The following is a 19,337-nucleotide window of genomic DNA, read 5'->3' as shown; positions in this document are numbered from 1 at the left end:
AATAAGTGTCCTTTAAATTTTATTTTACTCTCTGTGTAACAAAAAATGAAATAAGTTTTGCTCATGTTTTCTCGGAAATGATAAACTGAACTAGATTTGATTAACTGGACAAACACAAGGGCATGACAAAGACACAAACACACACATACACACACATACACCATTATACAAAAAACAAAAAACAAACAAACAAAAACACTCAAAACAAACCATATAAATTAATTGCATTCGAAGACTGTTTTCAACCAAAGTTTTGCTGCTTGGGAATAATTTTTGTGCACAGCATACATGCAGAACATACACCAGGCATAGAGTCTTTCCTCTACTCATCTGGGTCCCCCTTTTATCAAAAGATAAAATTGATTATAAATTTCCTTACCACACAGGCTGCCATAGACTTACAGTTGAAATCAACTATATAATCGATTTTAACTCTTCATAAAACAGGGCCCAGGTCAAAGAATCAAAGAGTCAGACCAATCTGTGAGCTTAATATCATCACTCTTTAATGAAAATTGGACTTTCCAAGTACAACATGACTCAAGATTTTTTTTTTCTTGCACTGATGCAACAGAAGGGGGTATCACCAAGAAGATAGACAGACGATTCTGGTACAACATTCACAGTAAATTACTTTTCACCTCCTGATATTACACCCATGGGTTGACCACACCCATGGGTTGACCACACCCACGGGTCAGCCACACCCAACCCTTGTTGGTGTCCATCCACTTGGTATCCACTTTTTTTCCCATTAAGCTCAAACTCAAGAATGGTTCTCTCTCAGAAGCGTGGAATTCAGTATCATCTCCCAACATCCTGGCGAGTCTCCACAGACAGAGGGCGCACTGCCACATATATCACAGCATTGTGGTTGATTGTCGACATTACATGCGCTTGTTTACAACTGTATCGAAAATATTCTCTAGATGCATTATTTTTAATTGTCTCCTCTGACGTTACTATGTCATTTCATTGACTCACTTGAATATAAATAAATTGCATTACAGAGGAATACTTTACACACTTCAAATTCTTACTAATTTCAACAATATTTTGCCATTAATTGATTTCTGGAAAAGACACTTATCCACAGGATGGGAGGGGTTGGCAATAGTTTGATGTTCGGCTCTTCAGAGATTGCCTGGTATGAAAGAAGACGCCAGCATCCATTTCAAAACTTTATGCAAAGTGCAGCAGTTGACAACAGCTTCGGTGCTTCATCACCGCACAGGGACACATGGATGGTACTGTGGTTCAACTTGTGTAGGCTGCTATGTGAGGCCTTCTTCCATTAAACATTTCTTTCAAGGGAAGAGATATTGAATGAGTGCTTTTGCTTGCATGTGCCCAGTTTTGAATGACTATTGCTCAAAATTTTGAGATCAGTGCTCGACTACAGATGAAAATGCAATTTGCTCCACATAGCACGCTGCTGGTGCAACGAAGGTACAGGACGCTAGTATTTCTCTTCTGCTGGTCATTTGTATAGATTCAAATGTCCACTACAAACAAACATTGCATCATGCGCTTGCTGGAGTGGAGAAAACGTACAAGGTTTAGTTTTGTTGGAGTGATATGAATGGCAGTCCAGGACCCCTCCACCTCCTTTAGCCTTTCCAGGTGAAACGGCTAGATTGAACAATGTTCTCATAAATCTACTGGTCACAAGGCGCAGGCCATTCATTACTTATACAGGCTGGACGTTAAGACATTTAAAGGACAGTAAATACCCTTAGCATGGAGTTATCATCAACTTTGCTTAGTCAATGGAAAATCAAATACAACGACATTACAAAGGAGTCTTCCTTTTCCATTTCACATAACTACATACAGACAAAAAATATGCTTGTTGCATTTGCATGTAATATTTCACTTTTTTGTGACAAGAGAAAATATGCCAACACACAACACAATCGCAATTTTTAACACAATTATTTCAGAAACCACTGATTTCATCACAGACTTAAAATAGAGATTCAAAGTTTTATGAGTATTTACAAAAAAGACAACAGCAAAGGGGAATCTCTCTTACAAACCTAGAGATGTATCAAGATGAAACCAATGGCAACAAAAACGTCTCTCTGATATATAACATAAAGAAACAGAAATCAAGATTACTCACAACCCAGGGTACACAAAAATCTAAACAAACTGCAGACATTAATATGCACTAAATTCATGCATAGGAAAATACATTTCACAGTTTACATGTTTTGTAATACGTCTTTTAAGTCGTACAATTTCAGCTGTTTAGTCAAAATTAGTTTCATTTTCATTTCTTTTCTTAATATTCAAATGCAATCCCAAGGATGTGGTGAACACGACACAAATCACTGTATACCAAATGTGAACATGAACAATGAAATAATACACACATCTCCACTTACCACAAGCAAAATGTTCTCTAGCATTCACCATAGTCCTAATATGTAAAGTTCATCAGACGATCAGCAAACATTACAAAACATTTTGCTTTGGAACACAGGGCTCATATTCAAATTGCCTTTACATTTTTAAAATTCTATACATGACTGAGGTAAACGCATTGATTAACTTCTCATCCTCTTATTCATTTCTATCGTGATATCAGTAAATTTACACTGTTTTTTGTTGTTTTTTGTAATGCTTCTCTCATTCTCCTCATAGTGTCTGGCAGTATACACATATGATGACATCATACAATAGGCAGAAGATGCAAAAATACAGGTTGATTCTTACATTGATGGCAGAATAAAGCGACCAAATATACAGTGACCACCCAACTGACTACAAGTGGACAAGCGAGGGCGATCTGTACAGCTACACTATTCACAACTCTTGCACAATGGCAAGAAGGTTCATGCTGGTCAAGTGCAAAGAAACATGTCATTAGTACACTGAGAAAATGTCTCACACACCAGCCTCCCCCTCTTTCATTATGCATTTTGACATAAACTTTTTGCTGTACAAAAAGAAAAAAGAAAAAAAAAAGATTATTTTCCCCAAGATTATACAAGTAACACACATTGACCGGTAGTATTATCCTAGAGTCACAAACAGGTGGCAAAATGTTGTGATATTCATATATACATACAGATCACAAAGAATTTATTCATTTTCTTTTTCTTATCACACTGTTTCCAATTCTACATCCACTATACACTAAACTGTGAAAATGCCTGAGAGTATATTTCAGATACATAATATACATTGGCTGCCAGTGACCAAAGGTGCACAGTTAGAATTGAGTTGTTTGTTTGTTTTTTCCTTTTTAAAATACACAAACAATGAACAGCTTGGCATCAGCGCAATCAATCCCATGATTCCACGGTGGCTTCATTAATTCTTATCCTCTTCAAATGAGATGCATTACTTACTGATTTCTTTTAAATTTCAAACATATTGCATTTATTTTTCTTTGAGCGCATAGGCAATATACACTTAAGAGGAGGGAGAGATAGTGGCAGTATGTAAATTTGGTGTGATCCCACGTGGCAGAGTTCTCCGTTCTCCACCACATGACTGAACAACAATTGATAAACCCTAAACAAACTTGCTTCCTTCTGCCCAGGCCACACGCTGAGCGACATGTAACTCAAGACATCAACTGCAACAATTTCTTTCCATCTCTTGAAAAATCCTTCTAAGGAAGAAGCAAATCCAGGTCCGCATTTCAATGCTATAATCACCTATAAGATGATGAACCCATCCCCCCCCCCTCAAGTAAACAGTTTTTATAGCCCAGATAAAATCTACCAAGAAACACTTCAGTAATGAAAATGGTAAAATGAGGAAGATCTCTCATCACTGAACTTGGCAATGAAGTGAAAAAACTACCTCTCATGTTCCTTGTGTACAAAAGGCTAGGAAATAAGTAGCATACTACATCTCAACTCAAATTGTTTGTCAGACCAAAGGACTACAAAGTAAATGTCTGGGAACAGAGGCGATACAGCGCCATCTACTGTCAGATAGCAGCCAAGGCGACAGCCATGGCATGTTCTACTTCTGATTCTGAGAACTGTGGCAGTATGTCGATAAAATTTGTGCTCTGACGAACAACCGACGACACGTACACGTATCAAGGCGTAGCAAACGCTCACACGTTCACAAAATCACCAGCCCTTATTGCATATGATGAGCAGCTAACAAGAATGCAGTCCATTTTTGGGTGGAGATGAGAAGAGAAACGGGTGAGGAATTCAAAGCGATGTAGACAAGACCTTGCTGGCGATACAGCAAGAAAAAAAAAAAATCATCAAGCATCAAACTCGTATCAGCACTTGGGTGTGGGACAGAGGTGCGTAGCTCAAAAGAAGTAAGCATTGCATTTACAAACAGGTGTTTTTAGCACAAAGTATGTGACTGAAGAGCACTGTAAATTGGATTCTGGCTGCATCAAATGATTGATCCAAGAATAGCAGTATGCAAGATGGAGGATCAATTGGACCACAAGACTTTTGTTGCAAAAATGTGGAAACACGGTTAGCAGTCTGGTGGACATGCCAGTGTTATTTCTCCTAAACACTCACGATGAGTTGCAACAATGCCTCCTTAGCTTCCCCCTTGCCCCCTACATAATGCTGGGTGGGGCTGATAACAATAAGCAAAAAGTATAACTTCACGCAACATGGACTGCATAAAACAAGAAATTCTCAAGGGGAATTGTACAATATAACCCATCCCACCCCAACAATAAGTTTACACCACCCCCACCTCCCCCCCCCCCCCCCGAAAAAAAAAAAAAAAAAGCGTGCTGTTGTATCCCTCCTTTCATGACATTTGGCATCTGAAGTTTTATATTGAAAGTAAAGACGAGGGAATTCCATGCCACAAACACTTCTTGTATCTACGACACTTGTATAACAATTTCAAGACAGACTACACACGAAAGTCAACCGACCACAGTGTTTTAGAACGGCTTCTGGTATTAGCTTGGCTACCAAAAGGTTCACGGTTTCCCACACTTGTGCGCAGCGTTTTTAACGTGAACATCCCATTGTGACTCGCACACAGACACTGAAGGACTACACAGGTTGCTTCTTCAAAGTCTCACATGCATCCTGGCCAGATGCATGTTACACACCTTTTCAGAGAAATACACTAATCACATGTCATCACGCAACTCAAGCATCTCAGTTGATAAACGTAGGAAATAATTTGTATTACTGTCTGCTTTGCATCTTACAAGGGAAGCATTCATTAGCTTAGCTACTTTTAACATAGTATTTCAATTTTTCTGTTTCTTTTCTTCTTTTTTTTACAACACCAAGTTACAAAGTGTTATCTAGTTAAACTAGTTTGTGGTTTTTACGAACACAGTTACGCTGATAAACTTTCAACAGCTTTTATTTCAATTATTTTCCTTTAAACACGTATTTGCATCAGACAGGCTCTTGAGCCAAGTGGTAGTCACAAACTAACAAAGAAAAACAAAATAAAGGAATCCCACATACTACAAATTAAGCTACATACAATTCATATTTCAGTTGATGCTGGCGTAGCTAGCCTAATTGGCACTCTGTGTGTTCAATCCAGTATAAAGTATCAGTGGCAAACAGAATATTAAGTTTTTTGAGTTTTTTTCCTCTCTCTCTCTCTTAATCTCACAATTTCTCCATGTTAGTGGAAAGTGGTCTGATTTCAGAAGTGGCAGTATATGCGAAATATCTCTGTGGTATATATAAATATATAAATATACTAAAATGTTCACCTTCTTTCCTTTTAATGTTCAAAATCCTTGATTCATTATACTCCAGTTTCAAACCGGAGATAGAAATACATTTCCATAACAAGGTGACTAATCATGGGTGAGATGCTGTAAAGAGTTGATTGTATGAACGCTGCTAAAAAAATAAAAATAAAAAGATAATGATAATAATTCTTTAGAATTGCCAATTCCTCGTAGGGGAATCTTGCATACATACTCTGCAATAGTGAGCTGCGCATCTCTACTTAAGCTCCAAAGATTGTATGTTGGCAAAATGGGTGAAGGGACTGAGTTGTACTCTCCTTTACGCCATCAAGGAATCCAGAATGTCGGCTTTCACAAAATTGTCGTGTGCCGCCTCGCGCACTTTTAGGCCTACATATTATGTCAGCTTCTGATCACTGAAATAAAGTCTCATCATTTAGAAGCGCTGCTCATTTTTTTTTTTTTTTAGAGAGAGAGATTTGTAAGAAACTGGTCAAACAGTCACAAAACTTGAGCTGCATGCACGTACAATTCTGCCCAGGAATATGACCCACGTATATTCCACTTAGCAGCCAAAAGAATTTTTTGTGCAATTAGACGACCTCGGAAACCTTAATCATGACATTTGAGTTTTGATTGGTCACCACCAGTGCCAGTTTTTTTGTTTGTTTGTTTGTTTTTTTAGAAATGCATTTCTGTATAAAGCCAGTTGCAACGCATACCATCACGAAGACATAACTCGTAAGGCTTTTTTTTTTCTTCTCCTTTTTAACATCTCATTTTCGTACCACAAAAAAGACCCTGGTTTCCTCTTGAGAAAAAAAAATCCATCTACGCACATAAAAGCATGTTATTTTCACACACATTTGGATTAGTCTTTCCTCGTTCTGATCACAGTAAGCAGCCAATCATCAGCTTCATGTTAGAACAAACACAAAGAAATCAAAATGTCCTTGCAACATTTAATATGATACAATCAGCCTTTTTTTTTCAGAAAATTTTTGGGGAGAAACCCGTACAAATTAGAGTAAAAATGGGTGAAGAGATCTACATGTTTATGACATACATCTAATATTTTCTTGCCACTACATCTAGCATTGTATGAAAATAAAGGGTTCATTCTCAAGATACAGGGAGTATTGGGGTATATATATAAACTTTGTCAGCCAATCTGCACAGGTCACCTCTATTACTGAGATTTAATTCACAGATTTCACACACCTATGCACTATGGCATGATCATTTCAGAATGCTATTTCATTTTGTCTGCCACAATGCTTGCGAAATCCTGTTCTTTCTCTCTTGGTCAACACACTCTTCACTATTAAAAACAACAGTGAGAGATATATTTCTTATCAGCAGGAGCATGAGGTGGTAAGCTTAATGCCTTGTTTGAAAATTCTTAAGTCCCTGTAAAGTTGCTTCGCCAGAGAGGATACTTTGGCAGGGTCGACTGAAATCTGATTTTCATTAACATCGACAGCTATCTCAGCCTTGGTTTAAGGAAAGTTTGAGTCTTGTCCTTTCACGTAAATTCCCAGTTGTTATTTTGATCTATTTTCACTGATCAAAACCTCTTGGAGTGTTTTGTACTTTAAGCTTCCCATTCACTTGGGACCAGTCTAAGGACCATTTACAAAAATGATATAGAAGGGAAAACTTCTGATCTCACACTTGCTGACATGCGTTGCCATAATGCTGCTAAAGCGGTCATACTACCTTAAAAAAAAAAAAAAAAAAATTATGACTTTAATTGCCCACTGCGCGAGTTCCAAAATCTGGACACATTGACCCGCAAACAGTTTGCAAACTTTCTCCTCATTCTCTGGTCACTCATCCGCGGAGTAGAAATCTGGCTGGAGATGGACGGGCACGAAGATGACCCTGTTTACCCTGCAAAAAGCCGTTGCAGTTTTCTCAAAAGAGTATTGTTACACAAATGTCGCTTGCATCTCCAGCTCACTACAAATGGCTGCGTACATCTCTTTCACCTAACATTTCTACAACAAGCTTTCAAAATGACTCCCTGGAAATAAAAAAACAGCCACGAGAAGAGGACTATAGATTTGTTTAAAAAAAAGAAAAGAAATAAAAAGAAGGAAAAAACAGAGTCGCAAAATGTTCTGTTCTTGGTGGGAAGGTAGCATCACCATGCTGGCTAGCTAGTGTCCGTGTTTTCCTCCTTGTCCAGGTCAAAGATCTCCGCGTGGAGAGGTGGGAAGCTGACCCCGGGCTGCTGGATCTTGAGGTCCATGAGGCGGCGCGTGTGCTCTGGGCTGATTTCACGCAGCTTGGGAATGGTGGTGAGCAGGCGGGCAAAGAGCTGGTCGTCCTCGGGATGGTTGTCGCTGATCTCAAGCTGCAGCGCCTTGAGCAGGTCCAGCTGTACCTCCTTGATCAGCTTGCGGTTCTTCAGGCCGGGACGATCTTTGAGGGCGACAGGACCACAGCCAGAAGGAGGAGGTGGAGGCAAAGGGGATAAAGAGAAACGAATGACCTCTGTCATTTGCTTGCAGTACATTGAAAAGGTCTACTTAGAAACTTGTTTGACTTGCTAGGATAGTCAGTTGTTGTGGAGTATTTTGAGATCAAACAAGAAAAATAATTTCAATCATATGCATACAACTTTTAATAGAACATACAACTCAAAATTCATCTTCCACCATTTAAAATTTGCTTGCAGTACATTGAAAAGGTCTACCTAGAAACTTGTTTGACTTGCTAGGATAGTCAGTTGTTGTGGAGTATTTTGAGATCAAACAAGAAAAATAATTTCAATCATATGCATACAACTTTTAATAGAACATACAACTCAAAATTCATCTTCCACCATTTAAAATTTGCTTGCAGTACATTGAAAAGGTCTACCTAGAAACTTATTTGACTTGCTAGGATAGTCAGTTGTTGTGGAGTATTTTGAGATCAAACAAGAAAAATAATTTCAATCATATGCATACAACTTTTATTTCTGAACCCCCCCATTCAGTAAAGGGTAGGTGGAATGTTACATGATGATAGATCGTGTCCTGGCAATCATATTTTCCAACAAGCTGCATGTGATTCAGTCTAGTGTGGAAGATCAGTGGATATCGCTATGGCCCAATTTGTTGTTTATCAATAATGGTTTATGAAAAACTACACAGAAACCATGATAGGGTATGCTATGAGACTGTAGTACTTCTGGGGGTAACTTTTTGGCGAATATTTCATATTTTCATCATTACCTTACTGAAATCACGTTATTACAGCATTTATTAAACACATTTCTTATGCATATGTGCACATGTCGGAGCAAAAAGCGATAGTTCTATACAAAACCTCTAACGTCAACAGATGTGGTCCACACTGATTTCTGAATTTAGTGCAGAAGTGGCAGCTATTTTTTCATGAAAGGCGAATGGTTGTACATTGTATAGTGGCACAGAGCAGTCCAGTCAATCGTACCCAAAAGTTCTCATTTGAAGTGGAGACTGAGTGACTGAATGCACACTTGTGTCTGATTGAGTGCCCTCAGCAAAGGTATGTATATTGTGACGTCAGAGGTATGCAATGGTATAAAAACTACAAGTTTATCATGATCCTAACATGGGAGCCAAAGTAAATTGGTGAGGTCGGCCGTGCAATATCCAAAATTGTTTGACAAAAAGTTAACGGCTCAACAGCCCCAGCGTGCAAGGGTACTTTTAGCTGCATGTCACGTGTCAAAATCAACCAACTGAATAGCAGGGACCTTTTTTGGCGATGTATAATAGACGCGGTTCCAAGTAATGACAAGAAATTGGAGTACATGGGATTAGTGCGCTTATGGCCCAAAGACCACAAATCTAATGACTTTCATCTCTCTTGGTTCCACACTCCGTGCTTTGGGGGTCATACCTGCAGACATGATGACCACAGCCGACATGAGGGCGTACTCGCTGTCGTCCAGCATCATGCGGTTGACCCTCTGTCCGAAGTCGAAGAGGAGGTCGAAGAGGTTGCCCATGGGCATCTTGTGGGCGTCGATGAGACTGAAGGTGTCCCCCGTTGTCCACCAGTGCACCGTGTTGGTGGCCACGTCCACCACAGTGGAGAAGCGTATAGTCAGCACCTGAGGATGGGTGTTGATGGGAATGGGACAATAATAGTTTTAAAAATAATGATTACGACAAAACACCGTCTCACTAAGGCATCAACTGAAGACAAGGGTTCCATGACATGTGCTCCTGCAATCATTGCTCCTATGAAATATCTGCATGCTAAGCCAAGCATAATTTCTACCCACAAACATAACCCTAACCCTAAACCTAATCCTGATTCTCACATCATACTAAACTTAAAAACTCTATCATAACCCTAACCATAACACTAAGTCCTTGGAGAAAACACCACAGGAGCAACTGTCGCAGGAGCAAATGTCGTGTCACCAAAGACAACAGGTTACAATGTGGTGTATGGAAGAGCAGACTTAAAATGCTTCTGCCAGACAGGGCTGTCATTTAAAGGACATCTGGCTGCCATAACATAAGGAATTATGACTGATTACAGGAATTGTTTAATTTGTAAATCCCAACAGTGTGCTGAACAAACTTGTAGTCGCTTGTTTCGTCTTATATTAAACACGCTAGGCTCTGGTCTACATACTTTATGGTGGGCCAACCCAGAATTTTTTTTTTTCCCCTCTCTCTCCATAATACCGCTATCAAATGACCACTTCTATACCTACATCCCAATTCTCAAAACCTGATTACCTACATGTTACAGACACAATTTCTATGAAACTTTAGCCTGGATATCAATGTCCAAGCAAACAATGGAGAGAGAGAAATCTTTCTTGACAAACAAGGGTATGTTTCGTATTGTCACATGGATTTCTGTTACGCACGGAATCTAAGACACTGGAAATGAGAACGACAAGGGATGCTTAGATTGGACACCCGTCTGCCAAAATGCAGACAACATGACACATCTTTAACCCGTTGAAGACTAGTCCCGAGTACACTGGGGCAGGTGTCTATGGGAAATGTGTGTTATAGCAAAATCAACTCATCTGGTTGAGGTGGGGATTCATGTTTTAAACATTCCTAAAGTGAGCTAATGCGAAACCTCTTATGAAATATGAAAGAGTATGTAATTTTAAGAAGGATTCAACGTTTATTTGATGAAAATTGGTTTTCAAATGGCCGAGATATTAAAAAAGAGTGATAATAATAAAAGGTGACAGGCCACGCCTTTTATCAGGATCTCTTTGTTTCACCTTGTTTTTGGATATCTCAGCCATTTCAAAACTGATTTTCATCAAATAATCTTTTGATACCCCTTAAAATTGCATGCTCTTTGACATCTCATAGAGTGGTTTCTGAATATCTCGCAAAATGTTAAAAGCTAAATCCTCACCTCGACCAGAACTGTACACACCCTTTAATGATGGTTCTGTGGCTGCCATACCATCAAAATCAACTAGACTGATACCAGAGAGCCCCCCCCCCCCTTCCCACCCTTCCCTCTTGGAGCTAACCACTAGACAGTTTTACCAGACAAGGGCATCATGGATAAACTCCCAGGCAAGGTGTTGAAGAAATGTGTCGTTGAATAAGGGATGTGCTTCGAGCATTAATTCTTCACAGGAGAATGTACACCAGGCAGCTGCAAAAGACAGCTAATGCACGCAGGATGCATGGGTTGTCACGGCAACCAAACATGATTATGTCTACTACCCACTGCTTTGTGTTGCTGATGGGGGGGGGGGGGGGGGGAGGGGACAGGGTGGTGGTAACATTATTTTGCACATCATTGTCAAGAAATGCACATAATGCTTCCCTTCACGCCAGCAAAGTGAGCCATACACCTGTACATCTTCTTTGTTCAAAGCATTAAGATGATTAGTACTGATTACACTCAATGCAACCAATCAATTTTTGTTCATTTTTTTTGTTGTTGACACAACCAACCAGCAACACAATAGCATGCTCGATGTGGTGTGTAATGTATTGATAGTAGAACTGAAGCAATGAAATGAAAGCAGTAGGTACATTCAGTGGCAAGTGATACATCACTTCAAAACACTTTCCTTCCGATAAGAGTGGTGCTCCGTGCATTCAACTGCAATGTGACAGAGACCAAATATATTGCTCCTTGGGGAGCATGCATGTATGTGGAGTCTCAGAATCAATAGCATTGCATCCTGGTCTTTGCATTTAAACTCATGAAGTACTGTAAAAGTGGACATTTTCATGTGAGTTATTTTTCACGCTTAGTCTTGCACTAAAAAATGAATTTTGCATGTCTTTTATATACCGCAAAATCAAAGAGGTAACATATCATTACATTTCAATTAAATATTATTTACATGGTTTTATTTTCACGCTGGTTCGACGTCACGCGACATGTGTGAAAATTTCCACACTGCAAAAATGTCCACTTTTACAGTAACCATGTTGCAAAAGTCCTCTTCAGTATGTAGTTTATCCCCTCCCCCACATGAAAAAAAAAAAACCAAAAAATATGAATATGAAAGACCAGCAAATCATTTGCAGGGATCTAAACTGCACTATGGCTACTGGAAGAAAAAGGACTCTCTCTTGTTGTTGTTGTTGGTTTTTTTTTTTCTTGGGGGGGTACAAATTTTTTGTTTCTGACAAATCAATGTGATGTAAAATCTAATATGACCTACAAACATATTCAATTTCATGGCAGGTGGGATCAAAGTTTCAGAATTGAGAGCATCATCATGCCTTTAGATGGAGAGAAACCTGGATGAATCACAGGGTGAAGTTAGCTGCTATCCTCTGCTACCCGCCCAGGCAACCCTACCTCAAAGAGCCCAGTCTTGATGAGAGTGATCTGGTCCTCCCGATCCAGCTGCTTGAAGCCTGGGATCATCTTGCTGAAGTTGACGATGCGGGTGATCTGGCTGGTGAACTTGTTGGAGAAGAAGGTCCACATCCTCTGGCCGTCGATGGCGCCCTCGGCCGGGTCCAGCTCCCGGGGCGGGGTCAGCGAGGTGGGGAAACCTGGGGGTGGGTCACACTTGCTGCAGTCATGGTCGTACTTGGAGTGTAACTGCAGGGAGAAAGAGCAGGTATGTGGTAGATTTTATGAGCCACTGAGATATAATGTGAAGCTCTTTAGGTGCCCATGCACTTTAAAAGAAGTAACTTGCCAAGTTTTTTTCTTTTAGCAACCATTTATTCCTTCTAAATTTGTTCTGTTTTAGGATAATGCTATTGATCTTCAAACAAAACATGATGGAATATGTCCATCAGTTAAGTCTTCATATGATGTTACATTAGATGATAAGAAACTTCTTTCAAAGAAAACGATAAACATCAATGTCTGCACAAACAGGCAATCCAACTATGCCAAAAGCTAATGTGATGAGCTTTCCAAATCCTTCTATTTCCTTTTTAGATTTTCATCTTAAAAGGAAATCAAATAGAAAACTTGGTGGTGTTCACCGAATAGTTGTGCATATCAACTCCTATCACTGAGGATTACATGCAGATTTTGATAGTTAGTTTTGTGGTTGAAATCATGATCCCATCAATGCCCGTACATCATGTTAAATTAATGTTCTCACCCTTCCATTCAGCTCCTCGTCCTCTCCTAGATGCGGGAAGTAGCGCTCACGGAGGAACTTGATTCTCCTGAAGGTGTAGTGGCAGGTGTCGTGATAGACCTTGTTGACATCGTGGATGATCTTGTGCAGCTTGGCCTTCATCTCGGCCGTGATTGGTTCGTCCATGTTGAACTCTGGCAGGCCGCCGCGGGGCTTGGGTTCGGGCTCGTCGGGAACACCTGGCTCCTTCTTCACCTGCTTCACCTCCTTTGGCGACGATGGTGACCGCGCTCCCCGGGCGGGCGAGGAAAACGACGGTGAGGGTAGAGAGTGGTCGTGCTTGTCGTGTTCGGGAGGTGAGCGCACTCGGGGGTGGGACTGCGTCTGCGGGGACTTGCAGGGATTGAGCGGCGAGTGGTTGCTTTTCCGATCCACGGGCGTCGCGTGAATTTTGGGATTGGGCACCATGAAGGGATTCGTCATGGTGATGTGAGGTGGGGATGCAGGCATGAACGACGCGGAGATTGCAAGATTTGGTCGAGAAATGGCCATGGGTGACCACGGAGAGCCGAGAGGTGAGTGTGATGGGAATAACGATGTTGGCGGCATACCCTGGATACCCTGGGTGAAGGACCCACCCAAGAAGAACTGGCCACCTGGACCCTGCATGGACGGAAATGAGGTCATCTGCTTGCCCGGTGGGATGGGGAAATCTTCACCTAAGGATTTTCGCCGCTTCATTGACATCTGATGCGCGTATTTTGACGAGGACGGTGAATCTCTGCTATCTGATTTTGTGCTCTTCTCATCGTCATCGTCGCGGTCGTCAGCCATCTCTGAGTCTGCCTCTCTTTGATTCTCTACTACCACTACTGTTGGACTGGGTGGTATTACAATGTCTTTATGTGATTTCTCTTCCCTGGAGACATCTTTGGGTATTAAAATGACCGGTTGACCCGATCTGAGCATCTTGGATATGGTTGACATTGGCAGCTTGCTATAGGCGCTTTCATCGACCTCCATGGCAGTGGGTTCTCCGGACTGTTGGCTGTTGGGACGCGCACACGGTTGGTATTCCTCATCCACTTTGCTGGGCACGCACACATTGGGTGACCCATCTTGCCTCTGGGTGGCAGTGCTTCCGGGCGAGGGTAACTTAATGGCTGAATACAGTTCCACACTGTTGTTGCCACGCTGCTCCCCAGGCCTGAAGGGCGTTGACAAGCTGGTGATGGTTGGAGACTGCATGGCGTTCTGCTGCATCGTGGCTGACCCGTCCGAACAGCCAACGGACGAGCGTCGACTGTGAACGGGCGGCGGCGAGCCCTCCGGTGGAGTGGAAACCTCTGTGTAGGGGTCATGGCCCCCCTGCTCAAGTTCTTGTTTGATGATGGTGGAGATCGAGCGCATGTGGTCCATCACAACCTGGGGATTCACCTGTCCGTCTCCACCCAACATGGCCGCCATGGGAAAGCCCCCCATGCCGCCAGGCATGGCACCCATGTGGCCATACATGGCCCCCATACCCCCCATGGGCATGCCACCCATGCTGCCCGCCATGTGGTGCCCCAGCATTGGCCCATGGGGCCCTCCAGGATGGTTCATACCTGCCGGCGGTAGCGAGCCCGGACCATACTTTCCTGCATGCTCAAACAAGCCCTGGTGGTTGCTATAGAAACCGGCTGGCTTCCCTGTGAGGTCACCCTGGTTGCGTTGCTTGGCAATGGTCTCGTGCATCTTCTCTATCATCCGTTTCGACCGTCTGCCTAACCTGGAGCCTGTAATGCAAGATGAGACAAACAGCAACAATTAAGTTATCAATAGCTGTTGAAGACAACACATGTTCAGACATAACTTCAGGTGATATGAAAATAACATTAAGAAGCAATAAAATTGATTTGATAGTGTGTAATTTCCTTAGAATAAATTGAACATATTGAGAGATAGAATAGATGAATACCAAAAAGAGAGATGATCCATTCATCCAAGTTGCCCATTATCAAGAAATGGTTTCTTTCTACTGATATTCATAGTAACTAGTTAAAGAGAAATCCAAATGACAGAAAAACAAATACAAACCCTTGAAGCTACAAACAAACAGACACGTGCGCACACATACACACAAAGGTAAATGTTTGAGCCTCATTTCAAGACCACATTTACCCGTTGAGGACGAGTCCAGAGTATACTTTGGCAAGTGTCTATGGGAAATGTGTGTTGTAGCAAAATCAAACCGTCCTCAACAGGTTAAATCCTTTCCCACTGGGCTTTTTTATGTAATTCATTTCTATTGCAGCAGCACCTGTAAACGGTCATATAAGATGGTGTTGGTTAACTCTACCAAACATTGATAGTAAATGGACACTCTTTGCCACAGAGTTGACAAGTCCGATATAACCACCAGAAAAAAAAGAAAAAAAAAAGAGGGGAAAAGCCTCTTTAAAATTTGATGTGTTTTCTTTTCTTTCTTTCTTTTTGCCATTTGTTATAAAATCCATTGAAGTAGAGTACCCTCAACCTTGATGGCTTCCTGTTACTTCCTGGTAAAAACACCAGATCCTCGGATTCTACGGCATGCGCAAAGTTCATACACCTTTCAGCCAGTTACAACCTGTCTTAACATAATGTTATTACACGCAGTAAATGAATTACTTGCGTATTTCAGCCACCCCCTGGCCCTGGTACACGGCGTATTTGCATACGCATATTGTAGGATCACAGTTAATTCATTTAACTTGTAGCTTTGTGATAGTTCTTCAGGGGTTGTCCAAGCCCTGTCTCTGGATACATTTATGACAAGATTAGGTTTTGCTATGCTTCTCTGAGCTTTCATTCTTTCTTTCTCTCTCACACACTCCCTCATTTGCTATGAAAAGGCAATGTAATACACTTCCAGGTAGCTTGAGTGCACTCGCAGCACTGTTTTGTCTACTCTGAAAGAATCACACATTTCATGTGCTTTCACGCATCTTGCAAGACTGCCCTCTACTGGTTTCCAGCAGTAAACTAGGTGATAAATTGCAGTGTGATATCAAGGTATAAGAGCTGGCTAATGTCATACTATTGCTTTAATATCCAGTTGTGTATGATGCAAAAAGAAAAGCAACTCATATGTGTTGTTGATAGTCAGTATGTTTTAAAGGAAAATGGAAGGTTTTATGGTTTTTATAATCAAGCAATGTCATTTTGTTTGGGAAATGAAGAGTTTACTCCATGTAATCATGGATGGTTTTCTGGCTGCAGCATTGAATGACAACATAAAACACTGCATGATATCATAACATATGAAGGGAGGGAATAGTTTTGTTTGATATAATGCAAAGCCTCCCATGAAATATGAAAGAACATATAATTCCAAGAGAAATTCAAAGTTTACTTGATAAAAATTGGTTTTGAAATGGCCGAGATATCCAAAACAAAGCGATCCAAATAAAAGGTGAGACCCAACCTTTAATACGATTGCTTTGTTTTAATTGGTTTTTGGATATCTCAACCACTTCAAAACTGATTTTTATCAAATAAACTTTGAATTCCTCTTAGAGTGGTATGCTCCCTAACGTTTCATAGGCAGTTTCTTAGTAGCTTACAAAAAGTTAAAAGCTCAATCCTCATCTCAACCAATACTATATCATCCCTTTAATCTATATCTTGCAGTATGCAAAAACACATGACAAATGCATGACTAACAAAGACTAATTAAGAAGATTGGAAAATCTAACTTTCTGAAATTGACTGAAAACCTATATGTCGTACACAGTTATCCCTACATTCCCTTTCATTTTGAGTAAATAGCATTTTTGTCCACTGAGACATGCAGCCACATCAACCAGGTTTATTCCAAATCTCCAAGCCCTCTCCTACTTTATATGCATGCTTTCCTAGTGTATCAAGAAATTAAGTGCTCCTAAGTTTCTGATATTTCTAACTTTTCTGTGACTGACATATATCATTAATGCATGTCTCTTACTAAGAATCTTTATTTGATATCTCACTTCAAAATCTTGATTCGATATCTCGCTTCAGACACATAAAAAAGAAAAGGATATTCCATCACCAGTAACTATCAGCTGGTAATCCTGTTCTGTTTCAGTTATACAACAAAAAGCAGAGCAAAACAAAATGAAACACAGCAGTGTGCAACCTGATTTGAAATTCATGAAAGATGCATGTAGCAAACAATGATTGGTCAAAGAAACTTAATTTACCAGTTCCCCTCCCTGTATTAAGATTTGATACCTCATTCTGGGAGATAAATTCATTGAGAGTATTTACCCCCCTCAAGATTTCCCCACGTGCAAAATTTGTCACAGGCGTACTGTATACCACTGCACAGTCCAGCGCCGTTGCCAAATTTCTAAATTTGTCTTTGGGATCCCAGGCACACACTCTCCTAAATAAATGATGGCTGACAGTTATGCTTCATTTTCTCTCGGACATGCTGATTGGACAGATATTGAGTGCAGATTGACCAGTAATGAAAATACCAAAGCTCTCGCCCCCCTGGCACCCTTCTGAATGCAGTGGGAGACGGGCCCAGACCCTGAGAAAGATGAAGAGCTGGGCGAGAGGGAAGAAGATGACCTTTCTCTTTTATCTCTCATTGTCTTCCAGTCCCTTTTATTTTTCTCCATTTCCACTCCATCTTCCTCTTCTCCTCTCCATCCTGAAGTGATGGAAGCCAAGAATCCTGACTATTGCTTGAGACTCTGGAGCAGAAAAGACACATCCCTCAACTTGGACATTAATGAGCTGTCACACCTCATCCAATGTACTCAACATACTGTGCGATTCGCAGCCATAACAAAGAGCATGTATCGATGTGAAAAATGAACTCATCTGCTCAAAAGGGTTGTGTGAAACCGACAGTAAGTTATTAAGACAATTACTAGTTGTATATTGGTATTGGAAACTTAACTACCAGTAGTGCGCTGTGTTGAAAACTTTAAGACATACACGACCGTACTGCAAGCATTGGCTCCATGCATGAAACACCAGCTCAGCTGACAAGGGCATAATGATGCTGAAGGAGGATCAAAATGGCACAGGGGAAAATTGAGGAAATAAATACAAATTTTTGACATTCACTGCAGACATTTCTTGCTTTCCAGTATCAGAAAGCTACATCTCATGTAGTCCGCCATCCACTCCGTCCACAGACTATGTTATCCATCAGCAGTGGTACCTTGAACCCTCCAAGGCTGGGGGATCTCTATCATTTAACATACCACTCATGGTACATATTTCATGTCGGAAAGCAATTTCCGGCCAAATTGTTATGTGGACTCCATTCCGCGGGCAGGCTTTTGCGTGTTTGGAGGTCAGGCCATGTGCCATTCCCATTTTTACCCCTCGTCAGCTAATTGATCCTTTGTTTGCTGATCCATGGCCAAGGTGATGGGTGGTGCTGGGGGCACGTGCAGGGGGGTCCTTGGCGTAGTACCAAGTTTAGCATTACATCATGGCCGTATGTACATCAGTCTGCACCGGTCCATCATCTGTCTATCTTTGTCAATGTCACCTTCAGCTACCTCTCCTGTTCGGCTGCCATGGCAACGGAGAACGAGTGCAGTGGAAACAAACTGTGCAATTGTGAAATCATCACAGATTTGCCATGCTATGATCCTCCAAGCCTGTATTTCTGTCTCTGCTGTACCAATTTAAATATATTTACAAACAGGATTCCTGCCCAGCATATTGATACAGATTGAGAAGCAGAAGGAAATAAGTCCCATATTCCTTGTATGGCAGGTGGTAACACCCTTCTTCTCCTATATTCTTTTAGTCTCCTACACAGTTCTGGGGGAACTCTACAAAAGTATGCATCTAAACACCTACACATTCTTGTTCGTATCAGTCCAGAAAGGGCAAACCACATTCAAAACTTAGTGTGTTTCTTTTTGTCTATGAGAAAGTATTCATTCTATCTTCCAAAGTAGGTACTTTCTGTGTAAGGAGTTTTTACCATCTCTTTGTTTTTTTGTGCAAAAGGTTGCTGTTATTTGCTAATCTACATTTAATAAGATACAGAATCTTGTATTCTTAGCCCTTGCACGTATCAAACACACATTTCCATTTTACAAAATGATGCTACAGCCTTCCTACACTCTCCCCTTTGGCCTAACA

General features: G+C 40.9%; 1 protein-coding gene across 1 annotated transcript in view; it reads right to left on the bottom strand.

Moving 5' to 3' along the window:
• Positions 1 to 6,342: 6,342 nt before the first annotated feature.
• Positions 6,343 to 19,337, bottom strand: part of LOC140245031 (uncharacterized) — a 335,831-nt gene continuing 322,836 nt past the window's right edge. The window contains exons 5-8 of the mRNA XM_072324621.1: positions 13,236 to 14,992; positions 12,470 to 12,718; positions 9,554 to 9,767; positions 6,343 to 8,104 (exon numbers count right to left, since the gene is read on the bottom strand). Coding sequence (XP_072180722.1) covers positions 7,836 to 8,104; positions 9,554 to 9,767; positions 12,470 to 12,718; positions 13,236 to 14,992 — 2,489 coding nt within the window. The 3' untranslated portion in view covers positions 6,343 to 7,835. The remainder of the gene's footprint in view (positions 8,105 to 9,553; positions 9,768 to 12,469; positions 12,719 to 13,235; positions 14,993 to 19,337) is intronic.

The sequence above is a fragment of the Diadema setosum genome, chromosome 22 (genome assembly GCF_964275005.1).
Source record: "Diadema setosum chromosome 22, eeDiaSeto1, whole genome shotgun sequence".
NCBI classification, from domain to species: domain Eukaryota; kingdom Metazoa; phylum Echinodermata; class Echinoidea; order Diadematoida; family Diadematidae; genus Diadema; species Diadema setosum.
The sequence above is the reverse complement of the archived record's forward strand: the minus strand, read 5'-3'. Positions and strand labels throughout refer to the sequence as shown.